The sequence below is a fragment of the Phlebotomus papatasi genome, chromosome 2 (assembly GCF_024763615.1).
Source record: "Phlebotomus papatasi isolate M1 chromosome 2, Ppap_2.1, whole genome shotgun sequence".
In the NCBI taxonomy this organism is placed as follows: Eukaryota; Metazoa; Arthropoda; class Insecta; order Diptera; family Psychodidae; genus Phlebotomus; species Phlebotomus papatasi.
In genome coordinates this window covers 58,917,656-58,941,918 of record NC_077223.1, presented here as the reverse complement: position 1 = coordinate 58,941,918, position 24,263 = coordinate 58,917,656, and the positions used below count along the sequence as shown (strand labels likewise).

General features: G+C 31.5%; 1 protein-coding gene across 10 annotated transcripts in view; it reads left to right on the top strand.

Annotated features, from left to right (window-relative positions):
• LOC129801913 (thyrotroph embryonic factor) overlaps positions 1-22,491 on the top strand; it is a 135,582-nt gene extending 113,091 nt beyond the window's left edge. For 3 of the 10 annotated variants that reach the window (XM_055847364.1, XM_055847363.1, XM_055847356.1), the window contains 4 exons: positions 1,210-1,358; positions 8,651-8,879; positions 13,612-13,853; positions 16,876-22,491. In XM_055847364.1, the coding sequence (XP_055703339.1) occupies positions 1,210-1,358; positions 8,651-8,879; positions 13,612-13,853; positions 16,876-16,962 (707 nt within the window). In that variant the 3' untranslated portion in view covers positions 16,963-22,491. Of the gene's footprint in view, positions 1-1,209; positions 1,359-8,650; positions 8,880-13,596; positions 13,854-16,875 lie in introns of all 10 variants that reach the window. The other 7 variants (XM_055847362.1, XM_055847360.1, XM_055847361.1 and 4 more) reach the window with 5 other exon arrangements.
• Positions 22,492-24,263: the final 1,772 nt, after the last annotated feature.

The window sequence follows — 24,263 nt, the reverse complement described above, 5'->3', positions numbered from 1 at the left end:
GATTTTTCATTGGCTAAAAGTTTTTTGACACATTTAGAAAAGTAACTCAAAATGGTCAAATACTTGCAACTCACTTATTACTTGCTTGAAAGTTGAGCCCTGGGTGTTAATTACAAATATTTTAAGACTGGAGTGGATAATTTTTTTGGACTTTTGGAGAATGTGGGGGAGCTTTGATTTGGGGCACTTTTAAAATAGGGCTTTTTTCTCATATTATTTTTAAATGGAACTGGACATTACCATGATACAATTTAGTTCCACAAAGCAACCGTGAAGCCAAATGAAATTATGATGAGAGGCAGTTGCAGTTAAAAATAGGAGAAAATTGTCCAATGTCAGAAATGCTAAGGTGCCCCACTTTTCCCTACTTTTATTTTTCGTTTGTAAATTCACCTCTAAAAGAGATACGCAATTTTGAAGGTTATTGTGTTTAGTCTAAACACTGAGAGAAATCCGAAAAAGTTAAAATAACATTCCGGAAATGTTAATTTTACCCTGCAGTATTGATCCAAAATCGGTGTAAATATTACCCTTTTTAGGTGTATTTGGGGTTAAAGTTACCCTTTTTCATGTTAATTTTACCCTTAAAAAAGTGTAAAATTAACATTAAAAAATGTTGATATATTTTTACACCTAAAAAGTGTTAAAGTTATGAGGAAAAAAAGTTAATCGCACCGTCTTTTTTCTCAGTGAAGGTGTCTATACATTGGGAGCAATTTTTGTCAAAAATTGTATTTTTGAAGGAAATTGTCTGCAATACTGTATGTGAAAATGTCAAAATTCTGTCAAAAATGCGAATTTGACGAAAATTGCTCCCAAAATGTGTAGAGGCCTTAAATAAACGATTTTTGTTGAATTTAGATCAGTGAAAGTCTCTTCATGATTAAAGTCATTAAGTTTTTGAATTTAATCTTATCTATCAACTTTGCAACTCTTCATTATCTCTTAATGTTGGCTAAATCGTATTAGTTTCCTCTCTGTATTTTGTCTGATCGTCTCTTATGGGGCTTTACCTCTCTGTAGTGTGTGTTCAGGTGTGATTGTCGTCATTTGACGATGATGATAGCGCGTCGATGATGTGATGACGATGCTCAGGTGTGGCCTCGACTAGCCCCTTGCGAATCCAAAGTGTCCATCGTTCAAATTACTTTGAAAAAAAAAAAAGACAAATAGCACTAACTGATTTTTTCTCTCTCTATTGTCTTCTAGGCAAATCTGGCAACAGCAAAGACATCTGTGGTGATGACAAACACAAAGAGGATGGCGATCCGTGGAATGTGGAGGCTCAAGCAGCATTCCTGGGGCCCAATCTCTGGGACAAAACCCTCCCCTATGATGCCGACCTCAAGGTACACCAAGTTAGTAACTTTCCAGTTCTCTTTTGTGGACTCTTTAGTTTCCTCTCCGATTAAAGGATAGATATTGCCCTTCTAGACCGAACTCCTTTTCTATTATTAGGGGTTTGAGATGGAAGGGCATGGAGACAGCACAAAAGGAATTTTTTTTTAAAGGAAATTTCCCATTGATTTTTGCATTTGAGAATGAGGGAGTGTTTTTTGAATTTCTCAAGTGAAAAATTTCAAGATTAAGGCTTTGGAGATTCGGAAAATTATTTTAAGAGAGTAAATGAAGGTTTTTTTTATCGTAAAAGAGACTAATCACTTTGAATGATAATAACAAATTGCGGTTCCACTGTTTTTTTTCTCCTAATAGTCTGCGATATTTTTAGAACTTTGCTGTCTCACTTAAATCAATTAATTCTGTGGTCTACAGACTGTGTCATAAATAAAGATAGAAGAAGTGAAATAAATTTTTTTAAATGGTTATTTTTGAATAGTTTAGAATGTTAGCAAAAGTACAACGAATTTTACTCAAGGAACAAGCATTTATTTTAATATGTGTGCAACATTTTTTGATTGCTCCAAGAATTTTTCATTTTTGTTGTATAAATTCTGATTAATATTGTAACAAGTGCTCTAACCACTTGGATCCTATGAGAGCTACCAATATTGAAGTTTTTATTCAGTTCTATTTCGTCGGTTCCGAAGAAGACTATTGTAAGTCTACTTACAATAGTATAAAAAGATGGTATCATTGGATGCAGAAACCTTAGATCTATATCCCCACAAAATTTTATGTTGATTAAGATATTCCTGCAAAAGTTACAAGAAAAAATTAAAAATCAGCGTGCCCAATTATTGAGTTTTTTGCCCACAATTTTGCTATAATTAATTTAAAAGTAGTGTTAACTAGAAGATATTCAATGCGTAAGTATGATGAAATAGTTTCAAATGCTGAAAGTATACTAATTGCAGTAAAATTAATGAAAATAAATTTTAGCTGTCAAACTTTAATGCACAACGCACAATAACTTTTGTTTTGTAAACATGTTTTTGACATTTTAATGAGAGAGAGTGAGATCTAGATCTAGTCATCTCGCTCTCTCTCATAGGAAATTTTGAAAACATGTTTACAAACAAAAGTTATTGTGCGCTGGGCATAAACCTCTTTCCTGTAAAGTTTACATTTTGGACTTACAATAGTCTTCTTCGGAACCGACGATTTATTTGTAGCAATGTACTATTAAATTTTGATAAAATGTGGTTTTATCTTAACTACACTTTGGCTAAAATAATAGAGTATATCTGCCCCTTTTAGGAGCCACATAAAATTAATGTAAGATTTTTAAATTTTTAATATATATTTTTCAGAGACGTGTTTTTACATCTATAATTTTTATGCCCAACGCACAATAACGTTTGTTTTGTAAACATGTTTTCGACATTTCAATGAGAGTGAGTGAGACCTAGATCTAGTCATCTCACTCACTCTCATAGGAAATTTTGACAACATGTTTACAAACAAAAGTTATTGTGCATTGAACATTAATCTGTAAATTTCCAAAAGTTAAGTTATTTAGGAATTTTCATTTTTATTTAATATCCTCTTTTTAATTTTAATTTCTTAATTGGACTTTGTAAATTTATAGCTGTTTATACACTAATTTTTAAAGGGGTAATTTAGTGAGTTTATTATAAAAAAATTAAAGTTTCATTTTAATCTTTAATATATTTAAATGCTCATATAATTTAATCTAGCATAATAATATCAGGTATGTTATTGAACATTATAAAACCGTAAAATTCAGTGAAAAGGCACAGAAATGTGATGTACATATTTTTGTAGAATTAACTCTTAGCAAAATGACTGTTAACACTCTCTAAATATGTTAAAAAAAAAGGTTTGTTAAGCGGACAAAGTGATCTTGATAAAATTTTATAAGAAGGATAGTATTATTTTAAAAATTGACGAAACTTGCTCTCACATTTTATATGGAAAAATAGTCATTTGACTAACTTTGAACAAGATCTAGTTGGTGGCCGATTTGACAAAACCTTTCCATAATTTGTATGAAAGAATATTTTTTTGACAAACTTTTCTTATTTATTTTACAAAGCTTGTTCTTCACAGTAATAGAAGAAAATGAGATCTCCAATAGATTATATTATATTTTATAAAATATAGTTCTAGTCAAGATGAAAAAAATATGTAGTATTAAATTCAAATTAAACCAAATTTCACAAATGTTTTCCATAGGGGGAGGTCGGGCTACATTAATATAAGATTTTTCCACAGTTTTCTAAAGGAAACTGGGCTTTAACGCAATGTTATTCAGTTCTACAAAACGATTTTGAAATATACGAAAAAATCATATATCAATGTAGTTCTACAGCTCAAAATAGCCCCACCTTCCCTTACTTGTTTTTATCCAAACCCCAAAAACTTATTTTTGGGAAATCTGAAAAATTTTTCTTGCATCTATTTTAATTCTGATTAGTTTTGAAGGTTACTTATGCAAACTTATTGTCGAGACACGAATAGGGAAAAGTACTCTCCTTTCGAACGAATATTTTTTTTTTGTGTCTCTATTTCAAGCAATCTGTATCAGAATACAATAAGCTCTTTTTTGGATTTTGTGAGAGGCATGTGAGCTGTTTTACGAAAAACAGCCCTTATAAATTAAAACGAGAGTAAGGACACTAGATATAAAGATCAGATGGTCTGATCCTCTTAAGTCTGCGTTCCTCGCCAAGGTCCACAGATAAATTGCCAGCAAGGTCATTTGGGTGAAGCAAGAGTCTTTCCCTGTACCTTTCAGATATGGATTGTAATTCTTCTTCTACAGTAGAAATATTTGTGTCGTTATGAATTACGAAGGAAGGCATATACCAAGGCGCTCCGAGGATCTGTCGTAATACCTTATTTTGAAATCTCTGTATAATACAGATATGACTTTTGGCTGCTGTGCCCCATAATTGGATACCGTAGGTCCATATCGGTTTTAGCATTACTTTATATATTAAAATTTTGTTGTGGTAAGAGAGTTTTGATTTTGTGTGGAACAGCCAATATAAACTTCTAAGCCTAATTCCTAACTGTAGTCTCTTTTTCCATATATGGTGTTTCCAAGTTAATCTTTTATCAAGGTGGATGCCTAAATATTTTGCCTCAGTGCTCTGCGGAACTTCGACATTGTTCAGGGTAACAGTGGGGCAGTCACCTCTTCTTAGGGAAAACATGACGTGTGTAGATTTTGCTTCATTCGCCTTTATTCGCCAGACACGTAGCCAATTTTCGACTTCATGAACCGATCTCTGCAGAGCCTCTGTTGCCAATTCTGGAGTGGATCCCGTGGACAAAATAGCGGTGTCATCCGCAAAAGTAGCGATCAGGGAAGAAGTGTTAGGTAGATCTGCTGTGAATAGCAGATACAACAGGGGGCCCAGGACACTACCCTGAGGTACCCCAGATCTGATGGGAGACAATTCTCCGTGATAATCACCCTGCCTAACATAAAAAGACCTATTCGAGATGAATGATACCAAAATGGCGCAATAACTGGGTGGCAGACTTGCTTTTAGTTTGACAGTTAGTTCTTCGTGCCACACCTTATCAAAGGCCTGGCTCACATCGATAAATAGTGCAGAACAATATTTTTTTTCCTCAAAAACATTCTGGATTTCGTTGACCAATCGATGTACCTGCTCCACCGTACCGTGACCATTACGAAAACCAAATTGATGAGAGGGTATTAGTCCTCTGCTCTCAACCAAAAGTCGGAGTCGCCTCATAAAGAGTTTTTCAAATACCTTTGAAAGTACAGGAAGCAAACTTATTGGCCGATATGAACCCAGCTCCTCAGTGTTTTTACCAGGTTTGGGGACCATGGTAACTTGAGCCATCTTCCAATGTATTGGAAAATAGCCTAGTGTCAATATAGCATTAAATATTTGCTGTAAAAATATACAGCAGTTTGCACTTATTTGTCTGAGGATGCCTCCTGTTATCAAGTCATACCCAGGAGCCTTATTGGGGTTGATTTCATCCAAAAGTGTATTCACCACCTCATTGAGGTTCGAACGAATATGCCTTCGAATAATATGAATTTTCTTTTGTTTTTCCTAAGAGGCTTACATATTTCTATTGAACATTAGTTAGCTTATTATCTATTATTGATTATTATGGGATAATTATGTTTAAGTCTCTTAGGAAAAATTAAAGAAATTTACATTACTTGAAGGCATGAACGTTCGAAGGGAGAGTACTTTCCCCTATGCTCTTTAATCCTGTAGTGACTCATTTTCAAGATCAAAGAATAAAAAGACTAGAACGCGTATTTTAGGTATTTCATAACCAATTGGGTCAAGTTGAGGTTCGTTGAAAAGATCTTGTAATCCAGATACAGACAACTTAAGGGCCAATAATTAATTTTTGTCTGAAATTCAATCGTATTATTTCTAAGCAATTTTGAAAGGGCAACTCATTTTGGGGATCTTGAATCAATCACACCAGTAGTAGGGAAATTCTATATGTAGCAATATGATAATGTCATATGATAAATTTAAAATTTGTTATGCGGTAAATTCGGAAGAACTCATTGTAAATCTCATTAATATCAGTTATTAAAAGCTTCATAAAGTTCCTTGCAATAGCTTCGATGCACTCTGGATTTTTTGTTGTCCTGATCCCGAATTTTACAACGAAAATTTGTCATATGACATTGTCATACTGTTACAGAATTTCCCTTCAGAGAACCTATGGAATCCATACATTTATCAGAAAACCGAAAAGCCGAACCAATCTGATTCTTTATAAGTTAGCTTTTTACAATTTTTGGAAAATTTCGAGATGATCTATGTATCAGTTTAAATCAATTTTAAAACTCACGAACACTAGGGAAGACTGGGGCAAAAAGTCACAAAACGGATATTTTGTTACAAGCTACTCGAGCGCTTCAGAAATTTCTAATTATCGCAGTTTTATAGGAAATTTACCGCTCTACAACTTTGTGAGAGTAATTTTCCTCTATTTTGTAAGGAAATACGTTTATCGAGCCGGTTTTAAAACGTAATTTTGTGACCATTCCCAAAAATGCTGGGGCAATTAGTACCAGACATGGGGTATTATCATATTTTGATTCGCTTCATTACAGGTTTCCGTAAATTTGAAAAAAATACCGAGAGGACATATTTTCATAGAAAATTTATTCATCCACAACTTTTTAAAACACAGTTTTCTCTATCTGAACGAGAAAAGTGTTTTTCAAGCTATTTTAGAAAAAAAAACTGCAAATCGTTTGACCAATATGCAAACAACAAGCGGCGAGTATTGGTAATGACGTTTCTTTTCGCCGTGAGACATCAGAAATTGTTTCGCTTTTTGTTACTTTTTGCTCCATTGCTTTTGTTACTTTTTACCCCAAGCGGTAATTTTTAATAAAAGAATTTCTCGAGAACATAATCTTTGGAAACTAATAAAATAGATAGCGGTTTCCTATTTAAAGAATCAGAATCATTTAGAAAATATTCACCAGTGCATCAATTTTGGAAAATAGGTAGGTAATAATTGATATCTCTTGTAAGGAAAATATTGCAAAAACAGGCCTTAAAATTTCAATATTTTTTATTTTCTAAATTCCTTGTTCGAATTCTAAGAAACTTAGTACATTTAGGAAGGTCTATGGAGGCTACCTATAGAAAAAATTTTGAGCCGCTGTTTTTTTATCTTGGAAGATATTGAATTTTGAAATTTTCGATTTGTGACTTTTTGCCCCAGTCTCCCCTATACTTTTCCGCATGAATTGTATTTAAGAAACTTTTCTGAATATATCTAAATGATACCCTAGTACTATAACAAAATTATTGTAATATAAATATTAATATGTTTCAAAGGCATCTGCTCAAAAGCATTTATTATTAATAAGTTAAAATAGAAATAATTTTGTGGTACAGCATTAATAAGTTACGAATTCAAGTATACTTCATATAACTAACGTTGTTTGCAATTTTTTTGCTCTATAATTTTATTATATAGGTGCTTTAATGAGATACTTTTCCTAGACTGACTTATTTTCTTCTACATTTAAATACAATTTTCAAGAAAACTAAATTTATGAGACTGTAGAAAAAAAACTTTGTAAAAGGAAAAACTTTCTTCTCAGTCGAAGAACTGTTTGGAAAAATATAATTGAAAATGTAAATTATAAAATTTAACTGAATTCAATTCTGTACAAGTTGTATTATATTTTATAAACTCCTTCGAAAAGGACAAGGAAAAAGTTTTCATTGAGAAATTTTCTGAAATGTGAAATAAATGTTGTAAAAAGAAATGTTCTAATGTATGGGTTTTTCACGATGGATCGTGAGTTGGAATGTGTAGCACGCAACTCTTGAGATTTATTAGTTGCGTTCTGTTAAATGACGTCATTGGGGTAAAAACAGTTGTAAATAGTGAGCGGAAAGAGTCACGAGTTTCTGCCACGATTTTCGTCAGCATAATGATAATGGACCAAGAAGACATAAATTTTAGGTGAAATTACATAGAACAATTTTAGTTTTAGAATATAACACTCTCTCACTTGGGCTATGGATGCAAAAGTCACCGAAGCATAGAGAGAAAATGACTCTAGTGGGTTTGAACTTTAAGAACCTTAGACATTTCATTGAAAGAGAGATGCAAGTTTTTTTTTTGAGGGGAGGGAGGAGACGAACGAAATTCTTTCGTTAGAGTTTATTTAGCAAAATAACTTGTTAATGTGAAAAAGCAGTCAAGTCAGGCTAAAAAAGAATTTTATCATATTCCTCCCACAAATATGTGAAGGCAAAAAAATAAGATATATATTATTGTGGGTCGGGACGAAAAATCTGGAAGAAACTCGTTTTTTTTATGTATGTCACGAGGAAAAAATATTTTCTAGATGCTATAGCATAAAATATATAATGTCTTATAAATTAACATAAATTTCTACGTGTTATCTCGTAGGACCTTTTGCACAAATTGATTTGCAAAACAGCCATATATACTATCCAGAAATAACTGATCAATTATCAACCACAGACAATTGCAAGTCTTCCGCCAGATGCACACTCCACACTCACTCAAATTCCGTGTTCTCTCAAGCTCCAACGAGTTGATCTATTTTGAGACATGAAACATATTTGTAAATGAATTATGGTCTTTCTGCACTTTATGGGAAATTCAGAAAACACTCTAAAAAAAGACAAGGAAAAAACTCAAATTTTAGTTTTACATGTTTTTTCTTTTCAATTCAAATAACTTTTAAAATTTATAAAATTGTTAATTTTTTCAGTATGTGGACTTGGATGAATTCCTGTCGGAGAACAATATTCCAGTGGATGGTTTGCCAGGCGGGCATTTGGGTCACAGCAATGGACTCGGGCACAGATCCGATTCTCTGGGCCACAGTACCGGCCTCTCCCTTGGCCTTAGCCAGGTGACCACGAAGCGCGAGCGCTCACCCTCACCCTCCGACTGTGTCAGTCCAGACACCATGAACCCCCCATCGCCGGCGGAATCAAGTAAGTTACTCCGTCCCCAATCGGGTGATGAGTGGGAGACAATGAGGCCTCCCTGACTGACTGACTGACTGTTCCTTTGTGGGCCTGACCGCTGAGAAAATGGGCCTCAATCGCCCACCAACTGTTAGACTCTGAATAATTGTGATCTTTATTATGTCGTGAAATTATGCTTAATCATCTTCATAGGGGGCAGTGGGGAATCTTTAAATTGCGACAGTTTTAAAATGAAGTCTTTTTCATCTATTATCAAATGGAACTAGACTTTACTTTAGCAAAAACAATTTTACAAAACAATTGTAAAGCCACATTACGTTATAATAAGGCTCAATTCCATTTAAAAATAATAGAATAAAGCCCAATTTTAAAGGCTTGTCAATTCAAAGATGCCCCACTTACTCCTGAAATCTTTCTTACGAAGTATGCATTCTTCGCAAACATTTGTTACTAAATCGGAAACTTAATTAACTAACTAACTAATCGGTAACTTAACTTAACTTAAGGAAAGACGTAATCCTCATTTTAGTAATTTTAATTAAAACGCTCAAGTGATAGAGTGCTCGTTCCGCTCTATGACGAAAGTATTCTGGGTAGTGATTCCAAATAACCGGGTTTTTAGGATAGACGGTTAACCATTTAAGGACGATTGGAACACCGGTGTCCCATAAAGAAAATAATTTTTCCTGACTACCTAAAGGCAATTTTTCCTTATGTTTGTACGTACCTAATTGCAAAGTAGAAGGTTGAGGGAATCTAGTCTCTTTTGCAAGTCTCTAGCTATTTGCTATCTAGTAAATATTTGAGCTCAAAAATGGCGAATTTTTAAATTCTCAAATTCATAATTGATTTTATTTATTTTTTAAACTTCCAATATTTTTAAGCAAAACCGTTTCGGCAATAAAAACTACAATACTCATACGTATTATATTTCATTAAAGTGAAAAATATTATTCAATGGTATTGTCAAAAAAAATTACTTAAATTTTTGGGCTATTTTTGTCCCTATCGCTCATAGAAACACAAAATACACCGAATCAGACTCTGTTGGACTTTCCAAGGTTAGATGTAAGACTTATCATTAATTATGTTTCTCAGTTTAATTTTTATTGTTGATATTCAGTTGGTAAAAAGTATCTCGTCGTTAAAGGGTTAACCGGTTTTGGATGTCTCTGAAATGGGTTAACCGGTTTAAAACCGGTTTCTAATTTTGAATTTGATATGGAATTTTGAGCAATTTTTCAGAACTTGTAGTTTGATGTAATATTTAACAAATAAATATATTCTTTTTCTCTGTTAGTTGAGAACTTATTTATTGCTTTATTTTGTATTTAAAAAAGTTGAGAAAATTCAGAGTGTATGAAAATTACTAGGACTTTTTTCAATAATATTTTACAATATTAATATTTTATAGTAAGAAAAAATCCCTACCCATCTGTCATTAATTCAAAACAAAACAAGCGACGCGGCGCACAATATTTATTCAATAAAACTTATGAAATAAAAGCTTTTAGGGACAGGGATAACAGTATTATTGACTAATTTAGTCAAATAATGGCACTTATTATCACTAGAATAATTCAAATTGATATAATGCATTTGAGAAAATTGTCGTAACTTCCAGAATCTCCATACATTGGAAGATACGGCTTTATAAATTATGGAAGTTACGATAAAATATTATTGTGTTTCTTCTAACATATTTCTCAATATTGCAACTTTTAAATAATTTCATAAAGATTTTCTCGAGTTAACTTACAGTTTATTAGTGCCACTTTCATTATTGTGACTCAAAAGTATCGCATTCAGGGCTCATTTTTAAGAAAAATAATATTGAACTGAAAATTTCGTCTCCTGAAAAGTTGTCAAAACGAAGTTACGACAAATGCTGATTTAACTGACGAATATATTTCCGTAAAAATAACTATTTTTTCATACAATTTATTTTTCTTATAGTATAAATTGGTTACAAACGTTGTCATTTTTTACAGTCTGCAATGAGGAAATACTTAAAAATTTTATTCTAGATCTTGGAAAATAAAAAAAAAAATATAGAAAATGTTTTAACGAACAAACCGAAAGAGTTTTCCTCTTTATTTTTAAAGTTCTCTGACTAGTTAAATCTTGTTAAACTTAAGTTTAGGAAATTTAAATCGTGGAAGAAAAATAATATTTGCAAAAATATAAAAAAAAAGAATATTAAAAAAGAATAATATAGTACCAAGACTTTTCGTTTCCTATATTCGCTTTAATTTTTTTTTTTTTTTTTTTTTGAAAAATCTTTCAAAAGTATTGTCAAAATTATACTGTTTACAACAAAAAAAATGAGATTTTTTGATCGGAAATGGTTTCTAAAGACAATTTTTTTTTGGAAAATTCGGAAGGTTCGAAACCGATGGCTGATAAAGATAAATTGAAGAAGATAAACCAAACCTTATTTGAATATTCTAATGTAAGATGAGTATTGGTTCTACGGCTAAGACAGGGAGTGAGGCACATTTGAATTGGGCTGCCTTTGACATTGGGTTTTTTCTCCTATTTTTAAATGAAATTCAATCTTATCATAATACAATTTAGTTTAATAATTAGTTTGTGGAGCTAAATTATATTGTGGCCAGATCCAGTTTCAATTGATAATGGGATAAAAAAACTCTATTTTGAAGCTGCTCCAATTCAAAGGTGCCCTACTCCTGTCTAAATTAGCAGTTTAATCATTAAAAATATCATACAGCAAAATTATGCATTTTGTTTGGTAAAATACTCTATTTATTAAATTAACTTCAAATATTCCGCAGATATAGCCTGAGTCTGTTTCGGGTTTAAGTCTCTTTTGTTAGATTAGAAGTTACAGATTAGAAGATAAAATTCTAATGAAATCTGCTAATTTAAAATACTTTTTATACTTGATTAAGTGAAGATTATAACCCTTAATGTTTACTCATGAAATTTAGGTTTTCTTTTACAATTGGAATTAATTTCATATTATATTATCTGAAAATAGAAACAGTGTTAAAATAATTTAAATAATATTACCAAAATAAAAAAAATCATTTTTTTATCTAAAAAATAATGGCTGTAATTCTTTGGGTTTTTCTTCTTTATTTAAAGAATTACGCAACTTTTTTCTGGTATCGAAAAAAATCTACAGATAAATGGAAAAGTACTAGAATTCTGTGATTTAAAATTGTCTCAGTAATTAATAATATATCTTACAACAAACTCATCATAAAGTTTAATGATGAAAAATAGAATTTAAAAAATTTATAATGGAAAACTGTAGTTCGTTTCTTTCGGAAAGTCTTAGAGTTCTGAAAATTTTCTTTTTATATTTTACGAAAGCTTATTCAAACATCCCAAAGTAATAGAAACCATGCCTTGATGGCTAAATTTGTTGCCATTTTTGACTATTTCATTTAATTAAGACAAAACTTTAAATTTATCAAGTAATTAAATTAGTTAGTAGTAGTTAAAGTAGTAGTTAGTAGGGGAGACTAGGGCAAAACTTGTCAAAATGCATATTTAATTCTTTCAAGAGCTCTGAAAGAACTTAAACCTTTTATAATGAGCATATTCTTATAGGAAATTTACTGCTCTACAACATTGCAGAAGAGTATTTTCCTCTATTTCGAAAGAAATGTGATTTTCGAATCACTTTCTAAAAGTCGATTTTGTGAACAAAATTGATGGGGCAAATTTTGTCAGACTTCGGATAATTTGTGACGTTTTACTCTCGCAATCGTTAAAAATATCAAATTGACATAGTTTTATAGGAAATATATTCCTCTATAACTTTGTCGAAGATAATTTTTTTCTATCTTAACGAGAAATGTGCTTAAATTGAGCTAATCAGTATTCTCAGTATTGATATTTTCTGTAAGCCAAATATTCCAAAAATAGGGCTCAATATCGTCCGGCCTAAAAAATTAAAAAGAAGAAGAAGAAGAAGAAGAAGGGCTTAATATTTTATTATTTTTTATTTTACATAATCCTTCCTCGAATCCCTTGAAACTTTGTGAGTTTAAGAAGGTTCATGAAGGCTATCTATAATAAAAATTTCAAGCCTCATTCTCTTTTTTTTTTTTTAAAAAAAAATAGTGAATATTGAAATTTTCATTTCGACAAATTTTGCCCCAGTCTCCCCTAGTTAAATTAGCTAACAAATTTCTATTCTAAATGCTTTCAATTGTTTGACTAAAAGCTATTGACGCTCGCTTTTATTAACTTTCAGGAGCATACTTTTAAAATAAAGAACATAAATAAGAGTTTAACAGTTGGAATTTTCAGCTTGTGTGGCCTTTCTTGGCTGCTTCTGTGTGTTATTTTTGAGGCTGCTCCATTGTTACATTTTTCACGAAAACTGTGATAGAAAAAAAAAGATGTTTCCCACACAAAACCGTTGTGTCATTCCATAAAATTCCATCGAGTTATCAGTTCACACGTTTTTCTTATCATTTTCCTTTTACAAATTAAAAATTAAAAGATGCTAAAAGTTTCATCTTTCACCAGTATGTTGTATGTCTGTGTTAAACATCTTTCCAAAATCACTTATTCAGTAATTATATCCCTTTGACCAAGAATCACTTTTCTCAGGAATGACTGTAACAGAAAAAAAAACAAAAGAGTGTGTGATGAATTTTCTTTGAAATCTTTCTTTTCTTCAAATTTTGATTTTGATTAAAAAAAGAAAACTGTGGACAAGTCCCCCAAAAATAGTTGACTTTAGTTTTCGATGTTGCAGCCTTTTCATTTGCATCATCTGGTAGAGATTTTGATCCACGTACACGCGCGTTTTCAGATGAGGAGCTCAAACCCCAACCTATGATCAAAAAATCTAGGAAGCAATTTGTTCCAGAAGAACTGAAAGATGACAAGTACTGGGCTAGAAGACGAAAGAACAACATTGCCGCCAAGCGTTCCAGAGACGCCAGGCGACAGAAGGAGAATCAAATAGCCATGAGAGCGAGATACCTAGAAAAAGAGGTAAGATAAAATTATTAAAATTTTAATAATTTTTTTTAAATGTATTGTTTCATGGGTTATTTTGCAAAAATATAATTATGAAAATTAAAATTAATCAATCTTTCATAAATCTTTTGAGAACTTATCAAAATTTGAAATAACTTATCCGATTTAGAGTATTTCGATCAAAATTCTGTCTGTTTTGAAAATATCATTCGAATTCGGGAGCTGAGAAATATCATTCATGCTTTCAAGCGTTTGCATTTAGAATACTGTATTAGTAGGGGGAAGTGGGGCACCTTTGAGAGTGGGACACTTTTGAAATTGGGATTTACCTTTATTTTCTTATACGAGTTTCAGACCTAAGGCTTATCAAAATGGCTTAACTGCTTTAATTTATTATCAATCACGATTTTTTAGAAAAATAAACTTAGGATTTGATTATTAAAGAAAAATGATCTATTAGGCTCTCAAAAAACAATGAAATTGCTCGCCATTTAGTATTTTGAGACCTTTGGGAACTGGGATAAGCCTCTAGTCTGAAGATCACTTTACACTGCGTATTTTAGAAAATATCCCAAAATTGTTTTCAAGAATGCGAAACGATTTCAAGTTATTTCTGGAAGTTGATATTCTAAATTTTGATACAAGAATCTTTTGAAAAAGCGTTTTTAATAAGTTAAAGATATTTAGACATTAAATGAATATGATTTATTCATAAAAATAAAGTTAGAAGATATTCAAATCAGTAAAATTTTAATAGGTTTTGTTCGTTTTGTTTAAGATGTTTCAAATCATGCAGTTTTTTTTAAAAGAAAACAAAAAAATATACCTTTCTTTCAATTTGTTTAATTTAGAGTGAATATGTCGATTACTTCTAAGAAAAATTTAATTTTAGTACTTTTCTCACGAGAAAGAGCTATTCGTGTAATATCTTTCCGTATGATTTTTGTGTATACCGCTTTACTACTGATTAACTGATAAATTTACAAAAACAAGATCTGTTCCAAAATGAGAACTTATATAAGAAAAATAGGTTTTACAATATTTCAGCATGAGAAACAAGCATACGGGCAAATAAAAAAGTAAATCCGGGAAAGATAAATCATTTACGGGTATATTATCGATTCATTACCAATTACTAAGTCCGATGCAGTCGGAATGGAAATTTCAACATCTTCCATAAACATCGAAATTTAAGCAAATCGGTTGAAAAATAGGCCCTCCAAAATGGTTGAATTTCGATCTTCGTAAATTCTATATCTAAATGTTTTTCGAACATATGTGTCCAAGAAGGACATATTCGCCTTTTAGCTACCTCCAAAAAATATGTTGGAATATTCAAATCAATTTATTTGAAGTAGGGTGGATCTGGATACCCCGAATGACGCCACTACGCCATTTGATGTCACCTTGAATAAAAGGCATTTTTTGCAATATTACGATATTTTCGAATTACGAAATATATACAATAGTGATTGTAGCATAAGGGGAATCAGTGGCGCAATAGGCAAGACCGTTGGCTCTTGGGCGGATCGATTCTCTGGCTCGACTTACTGTTGTGAGTTCGAGTCCCACCCGGTACAAAGATCTTAATGTGTAATTTAGGCAATTTTCATATGTTAATAACGTTAAATAATGCACCGCCTACGCCCAACAACTCCGGGAGCATGGAAGAAGCATCCACAATGCGGGGAAGGCGCTCCTGGGCGAGTCTACAAACGGACTAGCAGATTCTTCTAACACGGGATATGGACATTGTAAAATGATTACCTTTGTAATGAATATATCTCGATACGATTAATAATAATTGTAGCATATATTTCACAATTCGAAAATATCGTAATATTGAAAAGATACCTTTTATTCAAGGTGGCATAGAATGGGGTAGTAGCATCATTCGGGGTATTCACCCTAGTCAAACTTAAATCTAATTAAATTATTATGTGCTAGAGATACCTGCGACTTAAGCTGAGAGACAACTTATAATGCAATTACAATCAAAATAATGATTAGACTACATTCCCAACAGTTTTCCACTAAGCCGCCGCGCGGTTAAAGCCGTAAGTCTGTCTAATGCTCTAGACACACTTACGACTTAAGCCGAGAGACGACTTAGTGGAAAATTATGGAAATTTGGTTGAATCACTATTTCGAATATAATAATACTAAGCCGTGTCTCGGCTAATCCTCAGGTCTGTCGAGGCCCTAAAGCCCAAAATACACACAGGGATCGGCTTAGGGATCAGCCCGAAAAATGGGGATTTGTGTCGATACTTTCACGGATGAGCCCATAATTTGGAGGATCAGGCTGATCTTTTCGTGAGGTCTAGTGAAGTTTACGAGATTTAGCGACATCAGCGCCAGTGCCAAAAATATAAAATTTCACTTTGGGCGGTTTTGGGTGCTTTTCGAAATGTCAATTGGATGATAAAACATGCAGAGTAATAGGACGCAATGTTGCAAAATCTTAAAATGCATTAAGAATGGAGTAATGGGAAGGTCAGAGTTGTCCTTTCTGTACGAAAAATCCATTGATATTGCACTTAAGAAATCTTTCAGCAATCAAAGTGTGCACATTTAACAAAAATTTGTGCTGGAAATGCTAATCCTTGATCCTAAATCCTTGGTGTATGATAGTTTAGGCTGATCCTTTACCGCCGAATTTTTCGAGCTGAGTATTCTCCAGGATCAGCCTGTGTCTATTTTCGGCATAAGGGCCTTGACGGATTAGCCGAGAGATGGCTTAGCATAATTATATTTGAAATAATGGTTAAGCTTCATTTTCATCATTTTCCACTAAAAGTCGTCTCTCGGCTTAAGTCGTAAGTGTGTCTAGGGCATAAGGCAAAGAATTGAGAAAATCTGGGGCTTAAAGATTCATCTCAGAATTTAGCGGATTAGTAGTTCTTTCTATAAAATACATTATTTTGGATAATCTGAATCTCAAACCTCATCAATTATCTTTATTAATTGAAAAATTTTGTCACTTTGTCAGTAAATGGAAAATTAATGAATTTTTTATTTTCAAAATCTTCAACAGAACATGAGTTTACAGCAAGAGGTGGATCAGCTGCGACAGGAAAACCTCGAGCTTCGTTCTCGCCTCTCAAAATATCAAGAAGTGTAATTAATCCAAGACTTTACCCAAACATCACAACAACCCCACACACATCTTTTTATCATCCACCATTGGACACGGTGTTTTTTTGTGTGAGCCCGAAAAGATGTGACAGCTCCTGACGAGGTGGATCCATCCAGGAGTAACATAGGAGCAACGACAAATGAAAAAAAAAAGAAAACTTAGTTTAATTGTCATGTTATTGTCATTTGTTTCGGAATAAAAAATCGCTAATCATGAGTTTACTTGTAAGGAAAGGGTGATGTTACTTGAGTTTCGCCATTCAAGTTGGACTGAGATGGCGCCACTAGAGAGTGTATTGAGATCCTTTGGTGCGTCGGAAAGAGCATAAATATGATTGATCGGAATTATAAAGCCACTGCCGCAAAATTCTTTGATGGGTGTGCCCTGGGAGGGGAGGGGAATAAATTGGATATTCATGTGAAATATAATATATATTTTTTAAATCACAAATCACGTCGAATACTAATTAGGAACGAGTATTTTAAGATGAAAATAACCACCTTTCTTCCGTGTTTTCTGCGGAAGATGAATTCACCAACTTGAATGTCGAAGTAACAAAAAGAATTATAGTGAAGTCACACATCATTCAGAAACACAAGAATGAAAAAGGAGATACTTTAGTAATACTTGATTATGGAAAAAAAAAAGATAAATGATGCTGTTTTAATGATGATGAACAAAGTTCTTGAACATTGTTTCCTGTGAATTGTTTGAAATGATAGAGGCATAAATAGCTTGTGCAAATATCAGAGAGACAAATTGAAAAAAAAAATTAAATTAAAATAAAAAAAAGAAATGTGTGTGAGTGTTGATTTTTAAAAGATAAAAGAAAAAAAACTTTAGAAAATACAAGAGAGATGAAAGTCAAAAAAGCAGCAAGAATGTGACTGAAATTATTTGCAAGAAAATGCACTCAGTCAGTGAAATATTTAGTTTTATTCCTATTATAATTTTTTTTCGATGTTTTTGGGTGTAGTGACGGAGTAATGATGAGGAGAAAAACCACCTGGAAAATGGAATATGAAAATCCTGAGAGGATTTACAAAGAATAAAAATTACTGTTAAAGATCTCTATTGATTCTGTTTCATTGAATTATTGCAAGAAAATCCTTGGAGTGTAGTTATCTCATGCGTTTCTCAAGAAGAATAAAAAAAGCTTTAGTAAATAAATTTTTAATTGGCTTCCATGCTAATATTCTTATTATTTAAGCTGAGATTCACATCAAGAAGCTTCTATTTGCAGAGCTTTATGACGACGTTCTGAATTATTTCACTCTTTATTTGAATTTTTTGTGAATGTAGAAGCTGTAATACCTGTAAAAATATTTTAAAAATAGTCTAAACAATTTTTGAATAATTTCTTAGGTTTTCCTTAAGGTTCTAAAGTAAAGAATACAATGCATTTTCAATTCCTGATGACAGAACGTTTGAAAGATATTATCAACGGCAGACTTAAGACATAGAGTTCCCTAAAAAAAAAGCTCCCCAAATAAAGCTCATGATGTGAATGGAACACTTTAGTGCAATCTGGCAGCTACCGAAACCCTCAAATGCAAGTGAAAATGCAAGAAAAAAAAAAGATATTGGAGCCTCTCCTGCGAAATTTCACTTCCATTTTTCAGATCATTAAAAAAGAAGTTTAATAAAATAGATGAAAAAAGAATAATAAAAAAAATATACAATGTAGTCTGATTAGGCATTATTAACACATTCATTGAGTAGTTATAAAAAGATGATGAGGAGTTTTAGTGGATTATTGACATGCAAAAACAAAAAAAAAGAACTTGAAGTAGTTGAGAGAAAATTCGAAAATAAGAAAAAAACAGATAATATAAAAAATTGCTGAGAATAAAAAAACAGTTGTAGTCTTAAGTCTCGTTATTGCTAATTCAGTTCCCATTTGCATTGATGATGAATAAAAAAAAATGAAAACAATTATAAATAATGTTAAATTGAAGAATATTTGTACAATAATAGATGATTATATAGTGTTAATTGTAATTGTATATTTGAACAGATTAATAGTGAAGAAAGTATGTATAGAAAAATGAATTACTTTTAAATGAAAAAATGAAAAATTAATATACTAAAAGTTACTGTAGGAATATTTTTTTTGTTTTTACGTCTTTTTTGTTTGTTGTAATATTTTTTTTAAGAAAAAGAAGGTGTGTGAGAGAGAATGGAATGTTCATAAAAAAAATCAACCAAAAGCTCATCTTCTTTCCTCACCCCTAACTTTATTATGTTTCTTCTAAAGATAAAATGTATCTCAATTTTTAATTAAAAAAAACAACCTTTGAATAAAAAAAAAGGACTAAGAAGGGCGCGCAAGTTACCAATTTAAAAGGTGGAATTGTTACACAAATTCTTATTTGTAAAATTTTGAGATTCCACAGAATGTTGTTTCCAATGGAACATCTTCATTGGAATCTCAGGAATTTACAAAAAAAAACGTGAAAATTCTTGTTTTTAGTAGTTGATGAAAATATGTAAATTGATACGTAAAGTTAATATATTAGGTGAAAAAATAAAACAGAAACAAAAAATTCGTTACCATTTCTTACCCATTTATTTTTACCACGCTAATATTTAGTTTAAATAAAATAGATTAAATATTTTTTTTGTATAGTTTCCATTAGTTTATTACTTTTCGGTTTATTTTATTTGCACAAAAAAGAGGACTTTTTTCTTTAAAACAAAAAAAAAATTGAAAAAAATTACAGACTCCCCCTTTATTCTGGTTGATGGGTAATGCAAAAAAAAAAGAAAAGGATTGTTGCTGAATAGACAGTCTTTTGTGTAATCTTCCTTTGAAAAAATCGTGAATATGAAACATTTCTCCCAACGTCTTTCCCGCCAAAAATTTTGAAAAAAAAAATCTCAATGTTTTTTTTCCTCCTTTTCCAAAGAGCACTCTCGAAGGTTTCCAAATTGTCCCAAATGTCCGTCCTTTTGCACCCATTTGTTGGCATTTTTTTACACACAAAAAATTTGTACAAAAACAAATGAAAGAAAAACGAAAATTTGAGCCAAATGGTTCAATTAAAAAAAAAAACATATAAGAACCTAAAGATATACACAAAAAAAAATTTGAAAGCAATTTGAAGATTACACAAAACTGTGAGGTTTTTACGTATTTTCTAAAATAATATGTGAGATTTTTAAATTGAAGAAAAAATCACCACACTTAAAAAAAAACACTACAAAACTGAGAACAATAAAGTAAAATTCAAAATGAGAGAGATATCCAATGTAGTTTAAGTGTTAAAAGTGAAGAATATTAAATGTGTAAAATTGATGGGAAAAGTTGATACATTAATAATGTGGATGGTGAGTCAAAACAAAAAAAAATGAAACGACGATATTTAATACATAATAATTACTAATGTAGAGAACATGATGATAAATTGTGCAATTAAATGAGGTTTTTAGGATGAATATACGAGAGCACATTGCTTAAGTTGTATCAGTTTGGGAAAATGTTTCATTGCAAGATCGCTAAGGAATTTTGTAAAGTCGCTAAATTCAGAAATATTTGGTGGAATCTGTAAGAAAAATTCATTTTATTTTTTTTAACTTTAAAATTTGTCAATTTATATTGCAGAATTTCTTGCAGTTGATAAAAGACATTCATTTTAATGTGTTCATCGAAATTTTATTTTAAAATATTTTTAAAATACAAAAAAAGTGAGGTTAAATTTCCCTTAACCTCACTTTTAATGCAGTTTAAGTTACAGCGACTTAACAAAACTCCAAAATCTATGTCTCAAAAATTCCTAAGATCTCTTTCACTTGGCTTCTGGAGCACAATTCTTAGCTGAATTTGATATAACCTTTAAAAAAAAAAAGTAACTCTCTGTTTTCACATTAAACAACCCCGTATGACAGCGATTTGACGCAAAAAGTTTAATATTGAATAAGTATAAATAACGCTTAAAAAAGAGAATGGATGAGAAAAGAAAATATAGAAATGAGAAAAAAATAACTTTTTAAAAAAACAAATTTTTGGATGAACTTTTAAAGTGCCTGATAATGGATTTTGTAAGCATTGTCGCTAAACGGCCAATTTGTTGATTGTGTAAAGTAACAAGACATTTAAAACAAAAAAAAAAACTAAATAAAGAGATGAGAAATTAAGATGAAAATAATATTTTGTACAAAAAAGAATGGAGAAAGTCAAAGTGTTTTAGACATTTTCCCTGTTACCACAACCTTTTTTTTTGTTTTTTTGTTTTTGTGAATTTAGGAATGGTTTTTGAGTTGGATTCTGAATGAGTCCTGACTCGATAGATAATGGTGCATAATAGTGTTTTAGATTAATTCACAATGTCATTATAATGTCCTTTTGGGAAGCTTCATTTCTTCAAAACATTAACTGAATTTTAGCCTCTAGGACGGCAATGATTTTCACATAACCTCACCTTTGGCCAAATTTTTTTAGTAAAATCCTTTGCTTTCTTTCTAAATAATTTGGCTTTTAGATGGACATTTAAAATAAAAAAAAGAAAAACTCTCATTTTATAGGTCGGCTCAACAATAATGTAACTATTTAAAGATGAAATAAAATAGCAAATATTTAAGTGCATAAACAGAAAATTCTCTCTTAAGATGAAAGAAAAGAAACTACTGACTTACCAATTACTGCTTTATCTGTTGTCAAAGGAGGCAAAGAAAAAGAAAAATGATAATAAGAATTTAAAAAAAGAACACATATAAATTAGAAAAGAAATCTGTAGAAAAAAATTATTACCATTAAAATATTGAATTACAGAAATCCACCCAAAAGAAGCATTCGTTCTACTTAAAAAGCAGCAAAACGAACATCTAGATGATGCTAAAAGTAATTGATAAAAAAAATGATATTGTAATTCATGATAGCAAATTAGATAAAATGAAAAACAAATATAATGAAATTTAGTAGTGAAACGCAAATATTAATTAAATACAAGACAGTAGTTGACAATTCTTTTGAGTACCATTGGCAATTTTTTTTTTCATAATTTTATAAATCTCTTTTTTTGTCAAAATCTATTTTTTCATAGAGACAAGAAGGCGCAACAAATAAAAAAAACAGAAATGTGCTAAAATGTGCAGTTTAAGGACGGTTAAATAGTTTTTAATGAAAAAAAAAATCTTAGTGAAAAAACACCATGTAAAAATTAGGAGCATAACCTTTGATGAAATGCGACACCACATAAGAAAATGGAGTTATTAGTTTTAAAAATAAATCTATTGACTAATGAAGAAAAATTGAAAAAAAAAAAACTTAACATCGATGAGATGTTGGCTTTAGCGTTATCACAGTAAATGAGATAAAGATGAGGACATTGCATAACCTTAACACTCAAGACACAACAAAACACACCCCACATTGAAATACGTTATTAAATAAAATACCATGATTAATAATTATAATTGAATAATTAATTAATTGATGAACACACACACAAACAGTAAGAGATGTGTAATTTTTGTGATGAAATAAAAATAAACGTTCAAATTACAGAAGTTTAACAACATGTCTTTTCTTTAAAGTTTGGTGTTGGTCTTTTATTTATTTTGTTAAGGGAGTATTATGTGAGTTTTGATTGATTTACATAAGACAACTATCATTCACAGAAAATCGTAGACGAAGACTGACAAAGTGACTCGAATGATGCAACATCAAGTAGGAGAATTATGTAACTCTGGCACGAGAATATGACAATTTTCGTTCGAATCTTAGGACGGCTTTTTCGAAAATATGATTCTGTATCCGTGGCAATGTCAGAAGTAACATATTTGAGATTTTTGCTAATTCAAATGAAAATGAATTTAATAAAACAAATCTACTAAAGAGATTTTATCAAAAAGTCAATAAATTGCACTTTCGAACCTAATTGATATGACAAAAAAGCTCAACTGGCATTTTAAGGTTTCGAACTCACGTGTGATAATGTCAGAAAAATTACAGAATTTCCCTACAGGAGCGATGAACTGGATGGTTTTGTCGTTTAGTTTAAGTGGGATTGGAAGGGAATCATCTATTATGAACTGCTCCTAATCGGTCAAATACGGATCTTCAAACAGAATATCGAACATCTAAACTAGACCGTATGAAGGAAGCCGTAAATTAAAAGTGGTCCAAATTGTCCCAAAAGAAGAGCGTTACATGCGAATAATTATAAAAGTCGGGTCTTCTAGGGTAAGTGTGCCAAATTTCGGCATAGTTGCATGCAAGCGCCAAAGTCTTAAGTTGGAAATGTAATATCTTTAATAGAAATTGTTATTTTTTTTTCATTCCTTCTACTTAAGGAGTGTTGCTTAGAACCTTGTAGAAAGTTTATCGTCTTTATTTGCTTTAAAAACATTCTTATTACATTTTAAAATGAATAAAAATGTAGACATATCTTTGGTGCCCTATTTCGGCCACCTTCATTCTCATAATTCCTTGCCCTTCGGGAATTCTTCCAATATCTTTTTCACGTCATCTCGTTTGTCGAATCTACATTTTTAGTACGTAAAATCTAAAAGTTCATGGAAATTCGAGGAACAAAAAAGGTGGCCGAAATTTCAAGCTGGCCGGAATTTGGCACACTTACCCTATAAGTTTTCCAACTGTCATACTTCAAAAACTGGGAGTATTTTTCTCTGTAGAATGGTACCGTTTGTGTTCGTGTAAAGACGAAAGTCGGTCTTGATTTCAATGAGAAAGAGGATGCATTTAATTCCATATCCTGGGCCTGATAAGGCGGATAAGTTATATATCCCAAAGGCCAGGGTAACACCATCAGGATAAAGGTCTGCCACATCCTTCTTTCAATCGTCCAGAAGCTTTTGAAACTAGTGATAAACCTAGATCAACTTATTGTAGGTGAGATTCTTAACAAAAGCCAATTTCAAATGCATGTGAATTGGGTTTACAGTTGAAGTTCGGGCACTTGACATAGAAAGATGACGAGTGAAATATAAATCAGAGCATCAGAACGTTCTCTATAATTCAGCAAAAGAAATTGATGTTATCGGTTACTCAAGAGCTCACAATATAGGTTACATGTTTTTGTAGTCACTTTCTTACCAGAGTCTCAAGGCAAGCTCCTGAATTTGTTTCAGCCACCTAGTCATCTATCTGCTCCGAAGTCCCTTCCTCTTTACAACACCTTGCATGGCTTTTTATATTCCATTTGGCCATTTTGAAGTGCTGTTGTCGTCGTGTTAGGTTTGCTAAATCTGAAGTAACTTTTTATGTTACAGGTCTCCTCACGCAGGAGATACGGATTTTGCGGTAGCTCACAGTATATTACTCA